Consider the following 24,933-nt stretch of genomic DNA (forward strand, 5'->3'; position numbering starts at 1 on the left):
GACTTCGTTTTCACGTCAACGAAGGAACCAATCACTGAACGGAGGGAGGGCAGCAAGACGATGACGACACACCGAAGCCGTTATGAGCTATATACAGACGCATTTGATAGACATTCGGAGCGCCCAATAAACGGCTCTGGGCAAGCCAGGAATTAAGAGATTGTTTCCATCCTGTTACAAACTGGGGACCTTTTGTGTGTGAGGTGAACGTGACAAACACTCCACTATGGAATCTTGTGGTGACACAATTTCAACAGTGGCAACACTGGTTAGCACTCTGGACTTGTAACCGGAGGGTTGCCGGTTCGAGCCCCGACCAGTGGGCCACGGCTGAAGTGCCCTTGAGCAAGGCACCTAACCCCTCACTGCTCCCCGAGCGCCGCCGTTGAAGCAGGCAGCTCACTGCGCCGGGATTAGTGTGTGCTTCACCTCACTGTGTGTTCACTGTGTGCTGTTTGTGTTTCACTAATTCACCGATTGGGTTAAATGCAGAGACCAAATTTCCCTCACGGGATCAAAAAAGTATATATACTTATATATATATAACACAATTTAGCATAGTTAATGGAAATGGTTTTAATGTAGCCAATGTCACTAACTCAAGAGGCTAAACTGTTGTGTTCTGTTCACCTTTTTAAGTGAGAAATTAGTGAACAGCCAGTTGGCAGCTTTCTCAAAAGTAAAAATGACTGTTACTGCGTTACTGAATTTTGTGCTCCAGGATTGACTGTTGCTTAATTTGACTATATGCATTGGAGAGCATTCCAGTGTGGGGCAAAATAAACCATGCTGTGCCTTTTCTGGAGTGACCTAAAAAAGCTTCCCTCCACTATTTTTGCATGTAACTTAAAGGTGCAGTCAGGGATTTCGCAGGAAGTTTGTTGCGTTTGTTTTATTTATTTTTATGTTTAAATTTATTAGTAAATGCTTTTGTGCAAAAAACATACACTATATTTTAACCAAGGACCAAACGAAACACGCCAGAGAGGTAGCCTATGCCTACCTTCAGTATTGCCAGAGAAATTCCAGGCAGGGTTTTAGTTTTGTTTGGGGGACAGGCCCACTTTGTTTGTTTCCAGTTTTCGGAGCCTGGGCTGCCTACAAAGACTGGGCTTTTTTACAGTGTAATCCCGGAATGGGCAGCTAGTGGTCGTGAGGAGATGATTGCTGAATGTGGCAAAAAAAAAATTATGGGCTAAATGATTGTTACTGGTCCATGTACAGGACCTCTCCAAAATAGACTGATCATGTTCCACAAGTGGTACTAGCAGTTTTTGCAGTCTTCAGTTCCTAACTGGGATCTTGACTACCTCACCCTCTAAAAAGATGTGATGAAAAAAGATGAAAAAGAGTCCGCAAACACTTTTTTGTGTTTATATTTTAACTTTTTGTATTCATCTTGTTGTGCATCTGGGTTATGCACACGTATCGAATGTGTACCTTATCATTTTTTCTCATTTCATTCTCATCCTCCTTAATCGAATGAATTGATCTACACCCCCCCACCCCCATCCCCAACAACCATTCACGACACTAACCTGACTCTCAAGCTCTCAACCCAGGATGCACCTGTGCTCTGCATACCTTTGGCAGCCCAGGCCCTGAGTGGGCTGCTGTCATCGATGATGTGGTAGAAGGTGAGAGGGAGGATGAGGAAGGGGCTGTCGCTGGACGTGTCCACCTTGAAAGCCACGTTCCTCTGGTCCAGACGCACCGTCTCCCCCTCCTTGGTCAGGGAGGTCTGGAGCAGCTTGCCAGTCACCTGGAGTCCCAGGAGTTTAAAAAACGAGAACAGTTGGCCAAACTTTTGGTAATTTACTTGCATATCAGCAATTATGTGGGAATAAAGTGTATGTCATGTTCACAGTAAATCATTATGGGATGCAATGTACATATTTTTTTCCGACATTTTAGAGATTAGGCATATTTCTTCTTGGGTGCAATGCAAAATCGACTACTTTCTCAATTAGCATTGATCTGCCCCCTTGGCGGTGTCACAAAGTTGGGCACTCAATGCTTATTGCATTATGTGTCTGCAGGGTCGCTGCTGGAGAATTTGAGCCCTATAACGGACAGTGATTGTGGGCCCCCCAATAATATATAGTATTATTGGGGAGGGGACTCTCTGGGGGGCCCCCTGTCAGTGCTGGGCCCTTAGAATTGTCCTCACTCCCCAGCAGGATGGATTTGATCTTCACCTTATAAAGTGAAGATTCTTGGACCCCTTATTAAAGCTGTAGCAACTGGACTATTAGTAAAAAGGATGTTAATATTCACAACGTCACTGCACAACTAAGGTTGTGTACATTTGTTCCCACTTCCAGCACAAACAATACTTTAACCCCTTTGCAGACTGAATGTCATCAGTACTGGGGTACTAAAATCAGAGCATGCAGTCTGCAAAAGGTTAAGCTTATTGCACAGGATTGAGGTGTTGTGGATGATCATCTACTTGATGGTTTGTGGCACCAATAAACAATTACATGACAACATGACAACAACAGCTATCAGTTGTTTGCATAGAGTATGACTGTCTTATTATATCAGGGGATCTAAACTTGCATGTGGATAATCCTGAAAACAATTATGCCAAGGAATTCATTGCACTAATCGATACTTTCTCCCTAACACAGCATGTACAGGGGCCAACACACTCTCTCGGCCATACCCTCGACCTTGTTATCACAAAGGGTCTCGATGTCTCTACAGCTGTTAAAGACCTGGCCTTATCTGATCATTTTTGCGTGTTCTTTGATGTGTCTATGTCCCCACACACTCAAAACACAGCTATGATGGTAAAAAGGAGAATCATAAATGATCAGACAAGTGCTCTCTTTGAGCAAGCACTTTCACTAAAGTCAAGTCAACTGTCAGACTCTGAAGACTTATTTGATCACTTTAATGCAAAAATGGCAAACATTATGGATGACATTGCTCCATTACAATTCAAGAAAGTTAAGGACAAACAGAAAGCACCATGGAGGCAAAATCCAGCAGTTAAACTTCTAAAAAGAGAGTGTAGGAAGACTGAAAGAAAATGGCGTAAATACAAACTTCAGATCCACTATGAAATCCATAAAGAGATGCTCCGCACATATAACTCTGAAATATGCAAAGCAAGACAGTCTTTCTTTTCTAACATTATCAATAGAAGTTCAAATAACACTCGTATTCTATTTTCAACTGTTGATAAGTTAACAAATCCCCCCTCACAATTAGCGCCTGAACTTCTCTCAACTAATAAATGCAATGAGTTTTCATCTTTTTTTAAAGGTAAAATTGACAAAATCAGACTCAACATATCTGCTCAATTACAAATTCAACAACCTGAACTTCCAGCAACAAACAGAGGGAAACTAAACTTGATGTCAGAGTTCAGCTTGATAGACTACGAAACACTTGAAAAAACGGTACAGAATCTCAGCCCTTCCACATGTGTCTTAGACACTCTGCCTACCAATTTCTTCAAAACTGTTTTTCACCTCATAGCGGCGGATGTCCTTCAAATTGTAAATGTATCATTGCTGTCTGGCACTTTTCCTAAGTCACTGAAAACAGCTGTTGTAAAGCCACTTCTCAAGAAGAATAACCTGGATGCCTCCATGCTAAACAATTACAGGCCCATATCCAATCTACCTTTTATTGGCAAAATTATTGAAAAAGTAGTCTTTAATCAATTAACCACCTTCCTAACATCAAATGGGTATTTTGATTACTTTCAGTCTGGTTTTCGGGCAAATCACAGCACTGAAACAGCTCTCATTAAAGTTTCCAATGACATACGCCTCAACACAGATTCAGGTAAAACATCAGTCCTAGTGCTACTGGACCTTAGTGCAGCATTTGACACTGTTGATCACAATATTTTACTACACAGACTAGAACACTGGGTTGGATTTACAGGCATAGTTATCAGCTGGCTAAAATCATATCTACAAGAAAGGAGCTTCTTTGTTGCCATCGGAAACTGTACCTCAACACCAACGTCCTTGACCTGTGGTGTTCCCCAGGGGTCGATCTTGGGGCCACTATTATTCGACCTCTATATGCTCCCACTTGGACAAATCATTCAAAATAATTTGATTTCATATCATAGCTATGCAGATGACACACAAATTTACTTAGCTCTATCACCAAACAACTATGGTCCTCTTGAATCTATGTGTCAGTGTATAGAACAAATCAACACCTGGATGTCTCAAAATTTTCTTCAGCTGAACAAAGAAAAAACTGAAGTAATTATATTTGGTAAAAATGAGGAAAGACTTAGGGTTGCCACTCTCCTTGACACAAAAGGGTTGAAGGCAAAGGATACTGTTAAAAACCTTGGTGTATTAATTGACAGTGATCTAAATTTCAACAGCCACATGAAAGCGATAACTAAATCAGCTTTTTACCACCTCAAAAATATTGTCAAACTCAGAGGGCTGATGTCAAAACATGACTTAGAAAAACTCATTCATGCATTTATCTCCAGCAGGGTTGATTACTGCAATGGACTGTTCACAGGCCTTCCTAAAAAGACTATTAAACAGCTTCAGGTGATACAAAATGCAGCAGCTAGGACTCTAACAAAAACTAAAAGAACTGACCACATTACTCCAATTCTTAAGTCCTTGCACTGGCTTCCAGTAAGTCACAGAATTGACTTTAAAGCACTATTGCTTGTTTATAAATCAGTAAATGGAGCAGGACCTAAATACTTGTCAGACATGCTTCAGCAGTACACACCTTCTCGTCCTCTCAGGTCCCAGGTGAAAAACCTGCTAGTAAAACCTACAGTTAGAACTAAACATGGTGAAGCAGCTTTTAGCTGCTATGCGGCTCAGCTGTGGAACCAACTTTCGGATGACATTAAAAAGGCCCCAACTGTAGCCAGTTTTAAATCTAGACTTAAGACCAAACTGTTCTCAGACGCTTTCTGCTAACTGTGCCGAGTTACAAATTCTGAATCTGCCTCGATAATTATTCTACTTTGTCTTTTACTTTTTTTACTACTTTTGCCTTTGTTTTTGCTTACTAATTATTCTTTATTTTTAAATGATTTTACCTTGTGTTTTATGTTTTCCTTTTATTATGATCTTTACCTTTTAACTATTCTTTGACTATATCGCCCTTCTATGCTTTTATTTGTTATTATCGTTTGGTTTTGTTTATGTAAAGCACATTGAATGACCTCTGTGTATGAAATGTGCTATATAAATAAACTTGACTTGACTTGACTTGACTTAACAGTATAGCCTTTAGTGTCACTGTCACTTAGTATTTCTTTTAAGATAACATTTCAGTAAGACTTTTTATGTGGTATATTTAAGAATATGTTGACTGGGGTTGTGGCATTCTGGGAACAAACTTCCGCTGCTACAGTAGGGTTTAACTGCAGTGCAACCATGATATGTGCTCTCCATACTGACATCTATAGCTGAAGCCTTGTTAGTTCAGTAGGTACTGTGTCAGTTTTGTAATGGTTGTAAGTTCAATCCTCACATGGGGAACAATGCTTTTTTATCAACTATAGTGATAAACCATGGTTATCATTGGTTATGGCTATCATGGTTATGGTCATGGTTACCCAAAAAAACATAAAAACCATGGTTAATCCATGGTTAATTTTCGTTAAGGGCAGCCAATAATTTTGTAAGACAAATTAAGCCACCATCTGATAAACTTTGGCTGAGCCAGCTAGAACTAGTTGCATCACATAGAGATATACACACACGAAAAATAAACAATAAACAACATCAATTTCCCACTTGATTCACCACAGCACAGTCTTGTTCTCGTAGACAGGACTCACAGATAATTGACGACCAATTGAAATTTTCATGTTTTCTGTACAGAAGAAGCAATGCATTTTTTACTTGCTTAAATGACAGAAAGAAGCCAAAAAGGGAATTTTGATCTCACTTCTCACATACGTTCATAATTCCTACGTAGGCCTACACAAACTTTTGTTAGATCTTCAGGGCCCGGTTGCACAAACACCTGAACCAAAGATTGATGATATGAACCAAATATTCTGGAACGGAGGGATTTACTAACCTGACCCTAGCCAAATGAATTTCGTTCCGCTTAGCTCCGCCTAGCTTCACTCACATCCATCTGGGACCTCTTCCATTGAGAGTGATTTCTGCAACTGACTTTATGGTTCAGCCAATCAGGACGCAGGGCGGGAGTTTCATAGATGTGACATAGCGTAGAAGCGACTGTGAGACTGTTATTAGCGTCACGGGTTGGCTTCGAAGTGAGTGGTTGAAGTAGCACGTGAATAGATGACGGACAAGTGGCTTATTCAATCATATGCAAGCATTTTTTGATTAGGCCCAGCCTTCTGAAGCAACACTTCAATGGATCGTTTTCAGATGGATGAGTGGAGCTAGGCGGAGCGAAATTCATCTGGCTAGGGTCAGGTTAGGGATTTACAGCATTGAACGTGATATTACTCCAGTAACATTCCACCGTTTCCAAAGATTGCTGCGTTGCTAGTTCACGACGAATGCTTCCGTGTGCTAATATTAACTATAAAGTTGAATAGCGAATTACATGTCATAAATATATGCATAACGTTACTCTGTTAAATTTGACAAGTGTGCATCTATTCTTGCACAGCAGTAGGGACTTTATTAGGCTACTTGAAAATGTTTAGTAGCCTACAACTAACAAAATAAATACATAATTTGTGAAAGTAAAATCGTGTTTTTTTTAATAAAATTGTATTGCATTTTGTAGTGTATTTTGTAAGCCATGCATTGCTTGGAAATATTGAGATCTAGTAAATCAATATAACAGACATCTGTATATGAAGTGGCAGCTTTAGCCATTTGTAGCTATAAAAATGTTGGCGGCTGCAGTAGCCATTTATGTTTTGGCTGAGCCGGCTAGCCAGCCAATAACTTCATCAGCCAGCCATTATTCTCAAAACAAATGGCTTCGGGGTCTACTCACACATACATACTCTACTCACACGCGCACGCGCACACACACACACACGCACGCAGGGGGCAGCCGTGGCCTACTGGTTAGCGCTTCGGACTTGTAACCGGAGGGTTGCCGGATCGAACCCCGACCAGTAGGCACGGCTGAAGTGCCCTTGAGCAAGGCACCTAACCCCTCACTGCTCCCCGAGCGCCGCTGTTGTTGCAGACAGCTCACTGCGCCGGGATTAGTGTGTGCTTCACCTCGCTGAGTGTGTTTCACTAAATCACGGATTGGGATAAATGCAGAGACCAAATTTCACAGGATCAAAAGAGTATATATACTTACTATACTTATACTTAAACACACAGAGCACAAACTCATACACACACACACACACCTGGCAGCCCAGCAGCAGGCTCTTGCGCATGTTGGCCACACGGATCATGAGGCAGGGCCGTCCCTCATGATTGGCCACCACAGCATGCTGGCTGAATTTTACCGTTTCGCCCCGCTTCTTTGGCCGAGCCACCTGTGGGCAGGAGAGAGATCAGCAGTGTTGCACGCACGCACGCACGCACGCACGCACGCACACACACACACACACACACACAGAGAGAGAGAGAGAGAGAGAGAGAGAGACAGACTCTCACACTCACACACTGATTCTGCCATGTCAGCCCACATTGACTCTGAATCATACCGAGATGGACTCATTATTTCTCATTATCTCATTATTTAGGGAAGTGGTACATTAGAGACCACAGCCCAATAGCACCATAACAACATAACATTAACATGAGTTACAAGTACACAAAACATATATCCATAATACTGCACACATAAAGCCACATGCATGCAAAAACTTGACCAAAACTTTTTTCTGTTGATTATTTGATTTGTACACTCAGATTGACTTTACCCTGCCGATATCTTACCCTGAAGAGAGACCATCCTCAGTGCAGCAAGAGACACAGAAAGGAAAGAGAGGAGAATTATACGTAATATGGCAAGGAACTTAATTAAAGGTAAAATCAAATATCCATCCACCCATCCATCTCCAGAGGGAGGTGGTTTGACACAACAGATACAGAAAAGAAGGAAAAGTTACAGGAAGTACACAGGGAAGGAGTGACAGGATAAGAGTCAGCAGAAAGGATGAAGATCAAACTAAAAATAAAGAGAGAATGACAGAGACGGAAGAGAGGTACAGTTCATTTTGGCATTCCAGAACATTCTGCCTGCCGACGCCTCACCTTGGCGAGGAAGGTGCCGGTGATGAAGATCTCCATCACCATGGTGATGACGAGCTGCAAGATGAGGAGGATGATGGCGGCCGGGCACTCCTCTGTGATGCAGCGGAAGCCGTAGCCGATGGTGGTCTGCGACTCCAGCGAGAAGAGGAACGCCCCGGTCAGTGTCTGGACCTGCATCACGCAGGGTGTGTGGTTCGAGGGGGGGTCGAACTCTGCAAAGGGGTGGGAGTGCTTTAGGTGTGACACAAACCATGCTCCCAACATCCCCCTCATTCACTACATACTGCACTCTATAGTGAGTTACTGGTTATTCACTAGTGCACTACATTTATTCCCTACATGCACTATGTACTTAATGGGGTGGTGGTAGTATAGTGGTTAAGGAGCTGGGCTAGCATGCAGTAGACTTGAAAAGTTTTGGGTTCAATTCCCAGCTTCCACCATTGTGCCCTTGAGCATGGCATTTAAGCCCAAGTTGCTCCAGGGACAATGAAGTCCCTTGAAATATAATTGACAAGTGTAAGTCACTTTGGATGAGAAGTGTCTGCTAAATGAATACATGTAAATGGGTGGATGTTTCAAACACAAGTAAAGACTCCTCATAATGGCTCCACATGAAATACAATTTTAGCAAATTTTATTTCATTTCTCATATATCTTAATTTTAAGACCCCTCAAGACGACTGATCTGTTTTTTCACTTTCTTCACCACTGCAAGGAACTTATTTTTCACAGGAGTGAACTATTGTTTGAGGTGCCCCTATAGTTTCTTCTATATTTATTTTTCTCAATCGTCTTTTCTATGTCCCTAATTCCCTCTCAATCTGGCTCTCCCGCTCATTTCAGCCTCCTCTCCTATCTCCATTTATCGTCACACAAATGTGCACCCAACAGGCAGGCAGGCTTCCAGTGTCTGTCTCTCACCCAGCAGATCCCCGTGCACCAGCGCCACCAGGTACCACAGCAGCCCGAACAGGAACCAGGTGCCGGCGAAGGTGGCGGAGAACAGGAAGAGCTTGTAGCGCCACTGCATGTCCAGGAAGGTCGTCCAGAGGTCGCGCAGGTAGAGAGCGCTGCGGCCACTTACGTGCTCGATGCGCACATTGCTGCGGCCGTCCTTGGAGAGGACACGGCGACGCCGCCTCAGCGCGGCGGGACTCATACCCCCGCCGCCTGCTCCCCCTGCGCTAGCCCCGAGTAGCGGCTTCAGCACGTCCGTCTGCGTCTGGGAGTGGCACACCTTCTGTGGGGAGGGGCTGTGTGAGGAGGGGGGCGTGGCAGTTGTCATGGTCGCTAGAAAAGGAAACGCAGACGCACAGACACACACATACAAACACACAGATGGAGAGAGAAAGGTAAAGAGAAATGTAAGCTAGAGCAACAGCAAAATGGAGAGTAGACAGTGAGTAAGACAAAATAAATGGAGGGGAGAATCTTTATCTAAAGAGTCCATCAAACACACCACTCTCTTCAGTGCTTCTGAAACAACATTGTTGATTAGTTGAAAAAATACATTTCCCAGGCCATGTCCACACGTAGCCAAGTATTTTTAAAAACAGATATTTTCCTCCTTTTTGTTTTAAAATAATTTTGTCTACACAGATTTGTGATGTGCTTGCCACAGGGCTCAGCACAACATAACTATGATTTACAGTGTGGCACAATCCAGGGATGGGCAGTATGTATTTGTACATACTGTATTTAAAATACGTATTTCAAATACAAAATAGTATTTTGAAATTTCTATTTTATTGGGTTGAAGAAAATGACTTTGTATTTTGTAGTTTAAAAATAATTGAGATTCAGGAAGATGATCCAGTGCAAGATGAGTAACATGTAGGTTGCTCACACATACACTACACCCCCTCTCTCACACCAACCTCAAGTGTTTTGAGAACTTTAATTATCATTTTTTTCTTGAGAACTTTAACCATCGGAACACATGGAACCGGTTATGTGGTTCCCCTGCAACATTGCTCAAAAATGGCATCAATATAACCTCATATAGAGCTTACGCGGTATTTGTAGTTAAAAACCAACTAAAAGGGTCATGATCCTACCTGATCAACAGCTTTACACAGTGCAATATCAAGCATTCTAGGCACGCAGTGTCTGTATTACATACCAGTGTACCATGAGTTTGAATTAAGGTTATTTTAAGGTTATACAACTGCATTTGGTTGTTGCATTGGGTTGCTGCATTGGGTTGCTCCATTAAAATAGATTAAATAGACAAATATGGTTGGCAAAGTGATTCCATGCTCCCTTTAGAGAGTATTTTAGTGTTTTAAAAATACAAACATATGGTACTTTATTTTGTAACACTTAAAATTATGGTATTTGCTATTTTATTTTAAAATACATTTTGATGTATTTTTGCTCATCCCTGGCGCAATCAAAGTTCAACATATTCTAACTTACACCTTGGCACGCACAAGAGTGGCAGAGCAGCGAAATGAAAACATAAGTCTCATGAGAGTATCTTACGTCATGCATTTTCCTTTCCAACAAAGTGTCACATTGTTTAAAGCTGTTAATGGTGTGTAAAAATAATGTTGAAATGTTTTACTGTTTATCTCAGAACCAGATAAACACATTTGGTCTTAATTCTAGACATAACTTGTCCTTGTCCTCCTTCTCAGAGTCAGGTAAGTGGTTACCTTATTTCTGCTACTTTATAGTACACATGTAGGCTAGCTTCAACCTCCCCTTTTGACCCCAAGCAGGACACTTACCCCCAAGGTATACTATTAGAGTACACGTTTACATTGTGTTTGTTAAAAATGAATATCAGCTGATTTATCGTTTAATGGTTTTTGAAATTCTCAAATATTGAAATCGGTATTGTTTTCTAAAATCACATAAATCAACCTGGAGGGTTGCAAGGACAAAGTCAAACAAAATGACAAAGGTACAGACCCATGTAAAGAGAGACAAGGCGGATACAGTGAATTTGGCAAAAAGAGACTAAAGATGGACAGACCGAGAGAGAAAGAGAGAGGGAGGGGGTGGCGATGAGGAAAAGAGTGTAGGGTGGCCGTGTAAAAATGTTTAGATGGAGATAAAGAGGATAGGGGGGAAAAAAACACTGGGAGGAGTGATGAACAGCACAAGAAGGAAAAACACAGAATGCGTGACAAGGTTGAGGGGGAAAAATAGAGTGCGCATCAATGCCATTATCAAGTGTCCTCTTTTATTTAGATCTAAAAAGCTCCATAACAAGGACCAGTGTTATACGGGCGGCCTAAATCTTGAGAAAAGGACGCAAAGAATGACTCAGGGAGAGGACTCACTGTCATTCAGAGTGAAAGGAGAGGACTGCTGAATAGGACAGGGACACTAAGAAAAGATTTTAGTGGAGGGGAAAAAAACAAATCTAGTGGAGAAAAAAAGGAAACAGGATATTACTGTATATCAGAGACACATGACCACGTCTTGATTTTTTTTTTCTGTGCTGTTTCTGTCCTTCGCTCTCGCTCACTAATGCTTGGCTCCCTGAAGAGTGGACTTTATGGCCACTGTCCACTGGTCCATTAAGGGAAGTCTCCCATTCACACTGACCAGCTGCCCCTGTCACATTAAAAGCCTCCATTCAGGCAAGACAAGCAGCTGCCCTTTCAAAATAAAAGCCTCTCAAATGCTGACCAAAGCATCTGTCGCTTTGCATTAAAAGTCTCTCAAATGCAGTTGGAAGGTAGTGTGCCCTTTCACAGTAAAGGAACTCTTTAATGCTGACTTTTGCTCTGGTCACAGTTTCTTGGCCAGGCTTAACAGACACAGGGATGACTTCTATAAAAGGAGAGAGGGGGCCTTCATCTCAAAGATGTGGTGATCAGCATCTTCACACAAGGACTTCACTCACTTTCATGCCTCTTTCATCTTTATATAACATTCAATGGACACATGGAGATTTCATACATGTGAGCCAATGGCCGGTCTGTCCACACGTGTGAAATCATCACATGGTTCAAAGTTATACTCAAGGAACTATTTGATTAAGTTTGTATAGTATTGAGCTTTAGAATGTTCCTCAGTATATCTTTATATTTTTACAGCTGAGATACAGAGAGATATGACTATTTATTGTGTTGTCATTCCACCTAATTTGTGAGATGCCTGGCTGTAATTTCTACTAATGTACATAATACACATAATATATTGTACATAATATATTCTATTCATAACATTTTTCAAGGGGTGTAAAAAAACTAAATGACACAACTCTATCATTATAAAGCAAATTATGTCTGAATTGTGGTCTATATACAGTTTGCCAAAGGGTGAAGCTGATGCCTTCTTCTGCTGTGGTATTAATTGTCAATTTTACTGCTTTTGTTCACTGTAATTGTATGCTGCATCAAAGAAAACATTTCATTTTACTGTGCTGTTTCCATCAAGTGTCCCAGTCCTGTAGAGCTCTACCATAATCAATCATCATCAGCACTGGGTTCAATCGAAGCTAGGGAAATATTTTGTAAAAATCAAACAAACAAATGTGTGTGTTATGAACGGGTCAGGGTTAGTTGGCTAAGCAGAGCAAGTATATCTCGGTGTCCTTTTGTCTCAGGAAAAAAATCACCCAACTGAGTCCACGTGTGAAGCCCAGAGGAATAGATCCCTGCCACCCTGACTGGGCTGTCGTCACCCTCACCCTCTCTGTCTCCTCGCTGGACACGGCTTGGTGTCCGTCCCCCTTACACACACACGCAAACACACACACACACACACACACATGCAGACAAACACACAGACACACACACACATACACACTTCCCTAAAGCTCCTTCCTCTCTTGGGGCCTGGGTGAGCTCACAGAATGGTTCAGCTTCTTCACATTTGAGTGCATAATCTCTTCACAGGCAGGCAACTGTGCACGATGCCTTCACTTTGTTAGTGAGAGGCCACACAGACCCATGTGGTGGTCCATTTTCCCTGGCTTACCATAGGCCCAATAGGATTTTCTCTTACCCTCTTTCACAGACTGGGAAAGGAGATTAGCGGCTAGATGTGACACTTTTTTTACAATTTTTTTAATTCCTATGTGGCTGGTCATGGGCATAGGAGAGAACTGTTACATTATATCTTATGAGGTCTGCACATGTACCTGTTGTGCTGATGGTGTAATGAATGGATATGGAAACTATAGATTGTTGTATATAATGATTACTCAATGTATGCCTGTAGATGTAATCACACTAACACCACTAAGCTGATCGGTGACTGCAAACAGGAGAATTATACACTACTGTAGGTATCAAATGATTATTCTTTTTTTTACCAAGGTATTCCTAAAATTTGATCAGCCAACCAGGTGAAGCACATACACACACACACACACACAAACACACAACATAGCTCATTGTAATGAACAATCCAGCATTTAGGGACCCTGTCTGTCTTCCTTCATGGATAAGAAAGGAGGACAAGTTAACAGCAGTTTAGAATGGCAGGATAAACAGCCTGCACTTCTGTAGTCTGTTAAACACTTTTCAGTGTGTGTGTGTGTGTGTGTGTGGGGTGTGTGTGTGTGTGTGTGTGCCCTGACATACAGTATGTAGGTGTATGTGTTAGAGAAGAGTTTCCTTTTCAGGGTGAATCCTTGTTTGAATCCAAACATTTTTCCTCTCCTCCTCTCTCTCTCCATTCTGTCCTTTGCTCTCTGTCTCTTTCAAGCTTCCTTTTTTCTCCCGCTCTGATTCTCCCTCGTGCACGAATGTCTAAATACTGGCCTTTGTTTTTTCCTCTGTTGCCTTTCCGGACCCAATAAAATAAATAAATAAAACAAAAGAGAGAGGACCGAGGAGATCTGATACAAATCGCTCCTCTCTGACCTCTCTCTCCCTACTCTCTCTCTCTCTCTCTCTCTCCCTCCCTCCTCCTCTATCTCTCTCTCTCTCTCTCTGTGTGGTGGGGTAGCTCATACTGTGGGCATGAATAGGTATCTGTCTGTGTCTCTGTGCTCTGAATACTAACTGAGAGAGAGAGAGAGAGAGAGAGAGAGAGAGGGCGGAAGAGAGAGAGGGAAGGGCTTGAAAAAGAGCACGTGTGATAGGCCAAGTGTACACACAGCTGACCCTTAACCTCAACTGAGTACCCTCCCACACTTACACACACACACACACACACACACATTCATACACACACAAACACAATCACACACAAGTAGGAACACATTCTCGTTGACTGGCATTTTGTTCAAAAAATAATATTGTATTATCTATAAATGCACTTCTCTGCTTGGCATGTGGATACAGTATATCACACACTTCTTCTGCTCTCTCCTCTGTCGCACTGTGTAACTACCCCTACCCACTGTCTCTCTTTCCCTTTCTCCCCCTCACTCTCTCTCTCCTCTCTCTCTTCTTTCTCCCTGTCCAGTATGCACAAGAATCCTTTGTTTGGAGAAGAGATGAAAGGGACAAAAGCCACCATTGAAAAATACGACTGCGTATGTGTATGTGCGTGTGTGTATGTGTGTGTGTGTGTGACAGAGAGAGAGAGAGAGAGAGATATGTGCTTGCTCGAGTGTATTTGTGTGTGTGGCCGTAGTACACAGAGACAGTGAAATCGAGAAGGAGAGAGAGAGAGAGTGAACGGGAAGACAGTAACAGAATAAATGGATCTGTGACGCTAACTGGTATTCCTAATGTGTACATTGACTTCACAGATCAGCACAGATGGCTAATATGACAGAAGTATAGCAATAGGGAAAACTCCTTAGGCCAGCTTCAACTGAATCACTGAGGAACTCTCTGGACAAGTCTTACTAAATCCTCCACCCCCAGAGGTCCACTTTACAACCCCCCCCCACGAAACAATCCACAGTCCCAGCAGTGTACACTACACCCACAATCCTGCATAATGCGCCCCACGCGCGGGACCGCCGGACCTCGAGTGAGCGGTGGCCTCCGTGGCCTAGAAGACCCGTTTCTTCCACATCAGCAAAATGCTTCTTTTCCTCGTTATTCTCATATTTCAGATGTTGGCTCTTACACCAAAGAGGTCAGAAGTGTGCACTCCAAATGACAATACAAGAACATACATGTGCTCATATGGTATCATTCAAGGAAGTAAAAAACTGTCTGAGACTTACCAACCAGCAACCTCACCGCACACACCAACATACAGCATACAGGCTTGCTGGCATGCTAACTTGCTGGCATGCTAACTTGCTGGCATGCTAACTTTTTTTTCCATTTTTGCAGGGTGGTCCAACTCATGGAACTATGTCATACAGTACTTAGCATCTTGTTGAAATGACAGATATGTTTCTCTGTCCATCATGAAAATGAATTGCCTTCAAAAACGTGTTTAAAGAAACTGCAGATTAATCGGTGAGCTGATATTATCGGCTGATATTAGGTATTTGCTGAACTATCGGTACAGAAAGGAAGCAGCATGCGCTGCAGTCGCTGCTAGCTTGCACTGGGTTGAGCGAATAGCCCAAAAAATTGTGTTGTGATTGCCACAGGGCTCAGCTCAAAATAGCTTTGATTTACAGTGCGGCAGAGTCCACATGGTTGAACTTCAACCACAACACATGCAAGAGCTAGCCTGGTTAGTACCTTATCTCAATTGAAATTGATACCTGTATGAGAGTATCTTGCATTATTACACGGCTCTTCACAAGGCAAGTAGAACGCTCTATTGACTTGAATGGGATTTCCCAAAGTTCTAGCGGTCATTATTTTCGAGGAAAGGACCGCTAAAAAAAATAATGACCGCTGTCAATGGCAACGGAGTTTGTGCTTCTAATTAAGTTCTTTCATATCACTACGCAAGGACTGGAACTTCATTCAAAAGTGAAAGCAGACAGTTGATCAGCTGTGTTCTAAAGAATGTTTGATTCAAGTTCAGCATGTGTTGTTGCGAACTATTTGTTTCTCAGCAAATGCCACAATGAACGGTAACAAATAGGCTAGGCTATGTAAGTTAAAGTTATATCGTGGGGAGTTTATTATTTCCTTTTGGCAAGTAGCCGTGTAATAAGCGGGATAATGTATAGAATGCCGGTTATTATTGGGAAAATAAGTCCCTTCAGGGCGGAACAAGACCCCTCCGCTGCGCGTCGTCTTGTTTCACCCTGAAGGGAGTTATTTTCCCAATAATAACCGGCGTTCCATACATTATCCTTACTTATGCGTATGTGTTAACGTTAGGCATATGTATTCATAGGTCTATACTAAGGCAATGATTGGATGGTGTTCAGTAAAGTAATGAGCGTTTACATGAGTGATGAAAGACAGTGAAGCACTGGTGAATAAGTGTGGCATTTTCATGAGTCAAAGGCTGAGAATTAGTGTATGGTTTTGCAGATGTGGTGGTATGGGGTTAGGGTGTGAGTGACATGTTTCAAAAATTGTGTGATGTGCATAGATTTTGTGTGTAAACAGTTGAATACTGTTTTTGCAAAACAGTGTCTCTTCCTCCTCCTCTTCCTCTCAGTGGTACCTTTTCTGAACCACTGTCACCAATTTCTGTTGTTGACAATGGTTCACCTGTTGCCAAGTATTTAGGACTGATATTTGCGTTTACAGTTATGCACCTAAATGTCTTTACACCCGATAATTGTGTTTGATCAATAGACTAGGTGCACGAAAAGCTTTTCCTGCGTTCATGCTTTTCTGGTCAAGCGTTAACTGTGTTGTAACAACATCTTATGTTATATTCTGCTCCTTACATCTTCACTGACACTGATTATCTTGTTTGCCCAATAATAACAATATTAACACAGGCATAAATCCTTTTTATCATAATATGCTGATGTTTTGCTACATGAGTGTAAGGCTTCGCTAACTGTGGAATACTTTTTATGACTATCAACTGGTCTTTCCAATGTGTTTCTGCACAGAACCGCTCGTGTTAAGTGGAAAAATACAGGTAGTATAAAAATAATATAAAAAAACAATTCCGTGGAAATGCATGGATTCCAGTTTCTTCCAGTAGCAGCAACTGGAATCCATGCATTTCCACTGAATTATTTTTGGAATCTGATCCCTTATCATACCTGTTCATTCTTACTCGTCGCTTGACTTATCGTGACTAAATTCAAGATGGCTGCAAACGCTAAACTTTGTGAAGATACTGTCTGCATAAATCGTCTTGTAAGTAAACTACCAGTGCTTTTTCAAAGTTCTCAATGTCTCGTTTTAAATGTCAGGGCCCTCGGAAGTCTACCAATGAAGTGTGGAGATACATTGAGCCTCGTAAATGGTGTAAAACAGTGATTTATTTGCATGGCTAGCCCGATGCCGAAGCACCACCATTGAAAAAGCTGTTGGTAGCATCGGCTAACTAGCGCCAGATTTTGGAGTGCAGGGGACAAGCCGAGATGGGCTATGAGACATACGTTCACACTCGGTATCATGTTTCAACACACTTTAGGTCAATATCACACCAGAATTCTCCTTTAATTTTGCAATTTTGTGGTCAGATTATTTGAAATTTGTGTGAAAACATTGTATTGGTGTTAAAGCAGGACTCAATCTCACACATGCATGAATGTTACAACAATCAACACGCTTTTGGACAAAGGGATTACTTTCCTGCATTATTCTGTATCCTGTTCTATCTGGCAAGCCCCTTAACTCCTAAATCTCATTGGCTACCCCTATTCAGATAGCCCAGCTCATTGGACAACTTCAGCTTTGTTTCCTCTCGTATTGGACAGCTCCCCACCGGTTGTGTTGCCAAACTACCAAACTGGCAAATCATCTCCCAACACTATTGTTCCAGAAAACTTCAACAACATACATCCTCATACAAGAGGTAGGCACAAATACATCAAAAACTATTTTGTTACAAACTACAAATACTGGCTCATAAAATGTAACAAAATAAAATACAAAATACTGTGAAAAATGTAAGTAATTAGTCATTTGAAAATACAAAAATACCCACACAATAATCTTGGTATACCAACTTTTAAAAGAAACTACAAGGCATATTATTGAAAACGTATCTCCAAGAGACAAGAAATACTATTTTTGGGGTCCCTATGAAGTAGATCTGGTAAAACAAATTTAGGCTAATCCCATCCCAATTTAGGCGTCCAATATCAATGTAAAGAATGATTGAACTTACAAGAAGCAGACTTTGCCACAGTGGAATCAACTGCAAACTACCTCTATCATTTCCGTATCCAATGAATTTAGCACAACAAATTTAACAGGTCGACCTCTTTTTAAACTTCCCTTTTTGTGCTATAAATGCATGACTATTCGATTTATTCACCTGGCGGCCAGAACGAGGCTAAAGGGTACACTTGCCATTACACCTCAGTCCAGCAGATGGTGGTGGTAATGTACTCTGTTTGCAAACAGCCAAAAAAAAAAAACTCACTGAAGAAGAACAGGCCAGTGAACCCTTCTGCTTTTTCGATGAGCTTTTTTTTGGCAGTTTGCAAATGGAGTGCATTACCACCACCATCTGCTGGACTTAGGTGTAATGGCTAGTGTACCCTTTAGCCTCGTTCTGGCCGCCGGGTGAATAAGGCGAATTGCCCACATACATGACTTGCAACATGGGGGACAAACAGAATTACATCCTGCAAGGTGTCCCGATATACAGAATTAATGAACTTGGTGGAGAAAACTCTTTACGCATCGGGGAGGTCTTTGCTTCCGTCTCCTCCATTATTTCATACCTCAGCGGATGTTATCCCCTGGCATAAATCCTCATGTCAAATCCATTAAGAGGTTTTAATGCTGTTCTGTAGTGAGAGTGAACATCAGCTATTAGGTATTCAAGGTCATGGGTCATCATATGGGGTCCTAATGTTCTCCCTCAGTATCTTATCTGTATCGTTTTCTAATTTTTGTCTTGAAGCACTTAACACACCTGACAATTCAAGCTCCTGAAGTTAGCTACTTTTTAATATTTTTCCACTTTCAATGTTCTAAGGGGGTGATGAAACATAAAAGAATAATGCTTTTAAGTTGTCTACAGGGTGACATAAAATGGCGGCACAAACAAAAAAAATGGGTTTACAACCCATGTTGACCATTTTGGCTCCCTCAGTTGACTTTTCTTTTCATTTTTTCCAACTTCAGACATGTCCAGAGGGCATCGTAAAAGAGAAAAGTTGGATCTAACACTTAAGTTGTTCACAATGTGGCATACTATTGCAAGAAAAAGGAAAAATTGGTTTACATTTCATGCTGTCCTTCCAAAAGGATAATGAAATTACTATTGTTATGGACAAATCGCTATAGGTCAACTTGAGAGATGAATATAGGGAATTGCCCAAGGGATATAAAAGGGCACCCACCCTATTCTTATGGGGTAACCCCTAGGCAACAAGAAACAGCAAAGTAAAAAAAAAATCTTTAACCAAGAAAACCAGGTTCACCAAGATTCTGGCCTTTGGCTCCCGGAATATGATAAGCATAGCTTATTGTCATGATTATAGGTATTATATTTAATTGAGTGGTGACATTTTGGCTTATTAGAGGAAAAATGACTAAGTATTTAAGTATTTGAAATAGGCTACTCTAAATACAATCCCTCAAAGTATTTTGTTACAAACTACATTATATTTGTTTCAGTCCTGCAAAATACAAATTGCAAAATACACTAAAGTAATTAAACACATATTTAAAATACATATGATTAAAATACTGCCCATGTCTGCCTCATACAAACATATCTCTCTTTTATATTACAGTAATTCTGCATTGAATAATTAACTGCAGACTACAGTGATATTGGAGGATCGGCCTTCTCTTTTCATACGTCCCTTAGTCAGATCACAGCCAGATTTGTGTTGGCTGTGGAGTTGCTGCAGTATCGCATCTGATCTGGGATCTGGGATCGGCTCGCCTAAGAGGAAGTGCCAATGCAAATGTGCCTCCCTCTGCCAGCTCCAGTGTAGTGCCCTGACCCAGTCAAGCTCTGTACGCCAGGCACCTGTGGCTCTGGACTCAGGGTTTTGTGTGTGTGCCCCAGTCTCAAAGGGGGAAAAGCCTTCACTTAGTACTCTAGCTCTGTCTTATAACAGGAGAGGGGGTGGGGTGGGGGGTGGCATTGCCTGGGGTGTGTTTCCCAAAACCATAGTTGCTAACCTGTTAGTTGGTTGGCAATGGGAAATTGCATTGCAACCAACAAAGTTGCTAACTTATGGTTTTGGGAAACGCACCCCTGTGTGTTTATATTGTTTTAAGATCAACAAATCCACATGTACTGTCCGTCCTCATACATTTGTGCTAATGCATTCTCATGCACACAAATGCACAAACATTTGACTTTCCCATGATTAACGTACTGTAAGTAGGGACATAATGATGAGCATGAAAGTCACTGTGTACATGCAGATACGCAGATGTACGAGACATAAACAAAGAATTGTGAAACAGCCCGTTTCTTGCCAAAGACATTACTGTTTTTAGACTAGGCCTATGCATTTTTTGCTTTGTTTCCCAAAACTATAAAGTAAACTGGATAAATGTGTCCAGCTGCACCAAAAAGGTTATTGCGTGGTCGCTGTGGCTCACTGACCACTCACCTGTTGCATGGCTCACACGAGAGAGACAGGCTGAACTGTGAACTGTGATCACAATGTAGCATGCAGGTGATTCTGTAAAATGCTTGCTGATGTATGCACTGTGACCTGACCTTTTAATTTAAGTTATCTATGCAGATTAGCAAATGCACTGAGCTTCACAACGGTAGGCTATGAGCTAACTTTAGACGCAGATATTGTTTAATTAACAGTCACCTGAGCCCGCATAATTACTGATTTGGGTTTGATCAAGACCTTCAATGCACTTACAGTAAACAGGTGCAGCAGCAGGTGCGTTGGCTAAAACGGACTGTGGCCAATCAGATGAAATTACTCATAGATTATGTTTATTTCATAATTTTGTAGACATTCACTTCATCGTCTGTAGTGATGATTACTTAACTATGGTGGGCTAATTTCAACAAGACTTCATTAATTATTTCCTCACGCTCATAACCATTCACAGAAAATTACTTACCGCTTAGCTGGTTTTGCAAGTTGCGGTCTAGGGGTTGTTCGTTTAACTTTGTTGCTCCAGCTGATTGACTTTCAAGGAACCATTAGCTGGGTCAAAAAATGCAGATATCGGGTGAAAACACGACACAGATCCGCGCGCTATTGTTGACACATCTGTCCCTCGCATGTTCACGCGAGTCACAATTCACTTTTTCGTTTAGATTTAGCCTATTTCTTTCAGACTTGACTCATTGTTTCAATCCAAGTCAACAATGTGTTACTATTCTAGATTGGATAGACTGAGAGGTTTCGATCAAATGTCTTGAATATTAATCAAAGTTCACAGCGAATTGAAGAAGAATATGTCAATGGTTTCCCGTCAGACGTTGAGTGTCAGTCGGTACCGGTCGGTGCCGCTCGGATGTTACCGATTTATTATGTAATGAGTTCAACAGAAACATCTAAAACAACTAACTTTAAATGCTAGGACTTTTTCCGTCTCGATAAGGAGGGCATAATGTGAAGCCCTCTCGATTTCACTCGCCCTCTCATTATGGAAAAAGTATTCAGTCAGTCTTTCTCGCTCTCCGGACCTTTTAATTCATTAATTCAAATCTCCACCCCGAACCTCCACCCACCCTCTGTCTCTCTCTCTCTCTCACCCTTCGTCCCTACACTGCTCACTGTCCTGATAATAGGTCCCTTGTTTAGATTTCTTAGACTGTTCAGTCTGTCAAGTCTGTACAAGGCCTTCTGTAAAACTGAGAAGACCTGTCATTTTGATAAACGATAAAGACCTTAGGTTACACAAATAGTTGTTCACGTCTGCCAAAATGTTGTTCGATGCTTGATATAGCCTAAGTTATGAACTAAAGCCAACTGTAACAGGCTACTGTAGCAAATGCAAACATAATATGTTCTGGATGGATAAGCGCATTATTATGAATATAGCCTACTATTATGCTAAAAGGAAAAGTTTCAGTGTCAGGAATGATTAAATCATGTTCAATCAATCACAAATTTTGTAAGTAGGCTATCTCGTGGCAACACAGAAGGGTCGTGTATGGCCATGGAATTTCATTTACTCTCGAGCCAGCTAGGCTACTACAGTGTGTCCTTAGAAACACCGACCTGAAAAGAAATAGAGGGACTTTCATTAAAACCCCCAATTAAAAGTAGCACTTATTCAGTCGGCTGTCAGCTGCATCCTATCTTGATTTATATTTACTAGGTGAGATGAAAGGAGGTTGCAACCAGACTCCTCACGTGCAGCTTGTTTTGGCGGACGGCGAATTTACAGCAAGTCCTGGATGCGCTACTTGGATAGCATGCAGATGCATGAATTAAACCCGGCGGACGCGAGCATAATGACGTCGCGCTGCGCGGCATTTAGAGGGTCCTCTTTCACACGCCCATCTATCAGAGAGCACCTCCCTACTGCCAGTGCGCGTTGTTGTTCATGTAGAGATCCGGACCCGCTGTGCAGGAGTTCCCTCATCCGGGCGCGGGGCCGCGGAAGGGTGTTTTGTCTGTTTGGAGAAATTTCATTCAAGGTGAAGGTCACACCGGAGTAAACGATTGTTCCCTCAGCTACCACACTCACACCAGGAGAGAATACAAAGATCCAGCATATGGTGGTATTGTCTGTATTGTCTAGTATTTTTTCACCTGTTAGGCCTACAGTAATTGGTGAATTAAACGTGCACTATAGTGTTGGACAATATACATATAAAAAAAGAGTTGTTTTTTCCTGGGTTTATCCCATATTTCAAGCCAGGTCATCTCCTGGCGCCCTCCCGTTTTGTTATTTATATCAGATTCCAAAAAAAATTCAGGGGAAATGCATGGATTCCAGTTTCTTCCAGTAGCAGCAACTGGAATCCATGCATTTCCACGGAATTATTTTTGGAATCTGATCCCTTATCATACCTGTTCATTCTTACTCGTCGCTCGACTTATTGTGACTAAATTCAAGATGGCTGCAAACGCTAAACTTTGTGAAGATACTGTCTGCATAAATCGTCTTGTAAGTAAACTACCAGTGCTTTTTTCAAAGTTCTCAATGTCTCGTTTTAAATGTCAGGGCCCTCGGAAGTCTACCAATGAAGTGTGGAGATACATTGAGCCTCGTAAATGGTGTAAAACAGTGATTTATTTGCATGGCTAGCCCGATGCCGAAGCACCACCATTGAAAAAGCTGTTGTAGCATCGGCTAACTAGCGTCAGATTTTGGAGTGCAGGGGACAAACCGAGATGGGCTATGAGACATACGTTCACACTCGGTATCATGTTTCAACACACTTTAGGTCAATATCACACCGGAATTCTCCTTTAACATAATGATTGATGGCAGAGTTGCAACAGTTCGGCGTGAATTCCCTGCTTTTTGAAAACAAGGAAGATGGATGTTGCTGTTGGCGAACAGCGTGACACGAGTTAAGCTTTTTTTAAAGAGGCCCTATGCAACAATTTTAGCAAAAATGACCTTAATTATGCAGGTTGAGTCGTTCTGATGGTTCTACAACACTTTTTGGGTCGTTTGGTGGGTGCTTCGTCTCCCCCTAGTGCTTCTCCGCGAAAAAAACGAATATGCAACTTTCTGTTCGCGGTCCGAACACATCCGGATGTAACTCGGCGGAAATACTCAAAAATGTAGTCAGATTGTAGTTTCTAAGAAGACTGCAAAACGGACTCCGACTTGGCTTTGTTGCTGTTGAAATTGTAAGTAGCCTACCCTTGAGTGAACTTCGTTTTTGTAAAGTGATTTGATAGTCTCTTGAGCAATTTGTTTGCTCGACCGTTTTATTGTGAGCCCTATGTGTTTAGCTTGGTTTATTGATGGCTAGCTCACTAGCTAGTGGGGGTTTAGCGTAGCATTCACTTGCTACTGAAGCTGCAGGGGGAGCTATGTCGTGAAAAATGTGAGCCCAAATCAGGCGAAAACCCAGAAACAGCGAAGGAATAACCAGACCTGCATAGGGCTTCTTTAAGTTAGCAAAAGTTTGAACTAGCCAACTAGCTCCGCTGGTGGGAAAACGCATGGGACTTGTAGCGCTATCCTTTTGCGTGCAGTAAAAGACAACCGATTGTCCCGCCCCTTGGACTGAGCACTGCGAACGGTGAGTCCCCAGTCCCTACATTTTAATGTGGGTCTGGCTCGTCAGGCTACCCTACACATAGCCTACATAATTACTTATGCCGATATCCATTTAGCTCGGACTGCTCGAGCTGTATGCACAAACGTGATGTAATTGCCTGGCTTGTAGCACTTTAGCGTTCCAGTTTGTCTTTGTGGGAAAGAACATGGACGCCACCAGGGCAGCAGCTTCCTCGGTAGTGCTGGGCGCTAGCCTAGAACACGAGAGCAAGCTTGTGGCTCATCTAAACAAGCTACAGGATGATTTACACTTGCATTCAAGCTTCATCACGCTTACAATTTTAATTTCAACAAGTGCTGTTGCGTTTTTCTCGAGCCATGAGGGGCAGTCGGCGGCTAGCAGTTGTTATTGTTAGCCTTTTTAGCAAACCAGCTCGAAAACAAAACGTTACATTGTATTGCACGCACAGCAAGACTGCAGCGCATTTAAATGGTGACCGGATTAAAGCAGTAATGTAATCAAGTGTGTAAGAGCATTTAAAATAAACATTAATTCGACCAACATAGTACTAATACAAAGAAAATACATGGGCGCAGCCATCTTTGTTTTCAACTCGCACGTTCAGCTTGGTGCACCCTTAGGAGCCCTGGGGTGGAGAGTCGGAATTTCGACCAAAAGAGGGTGTGTCTCGGTGAAATAGCTGGGAGAT

The 24,933-nt window shown here is 41.9% G+C and overlaps 1 protein-coding gene across 1 annotated transcript in view; it reads right to left on the reverse strand.

Moving 5' to 3' along the window:
• kcnj10a (potassium inwardly rectifying channel subfamily J member 10a) overlaps positions 1-21,710 on the reverse strand; it is a 38,641-nt gene extending 16,931 nt beyond the window's left edge. Inside the window, exons 1-5 of the mRNA XM_042070924.1 lie at positions 21,149-21,710; positions 9,096-9,464; positions 8,172-8,383; positions 7,316-7,447; positions 1,585-1,762 (exon numbers count right to left, since the gene is read on the reverse strand). Of these exons, the coding sequence (XP_041926858.1) occupies positions 1,585-1,762; positions 7,316-7,447; positions 8,172-8,383; positions 9,096-9,459 (886 nt within the window). The 5' untranslated portion in view covers positions 9,460-9,464; positions 21,149-21,710. The remainder of the gene's footprint in view (positions 1-1,584; positions 1,763-7,315; positions 7,448-8,171; positions 8,384-9,095; positions 9,465-21,148) is intronic.
• Between the last annotated feature and the right edge of the window lie 3,223 nt (positions 21,711-24,933).

The sequence above is a fragment of the Alosa sapidissima genome, chromosome 18 (genome assembly GCF_018492685.1).
Source record: "Alosa sapidissima isolate fAloSap1 chromosome 18, fAloSap1.pri, whole genome shotgun sequence".
Taxonomy (NCBI): Eukaryota; Metazoa; Chordata; class Actinopteri; order Clupeiformes; family Clupeidae; genus Alosa; species Alosa sapidissima.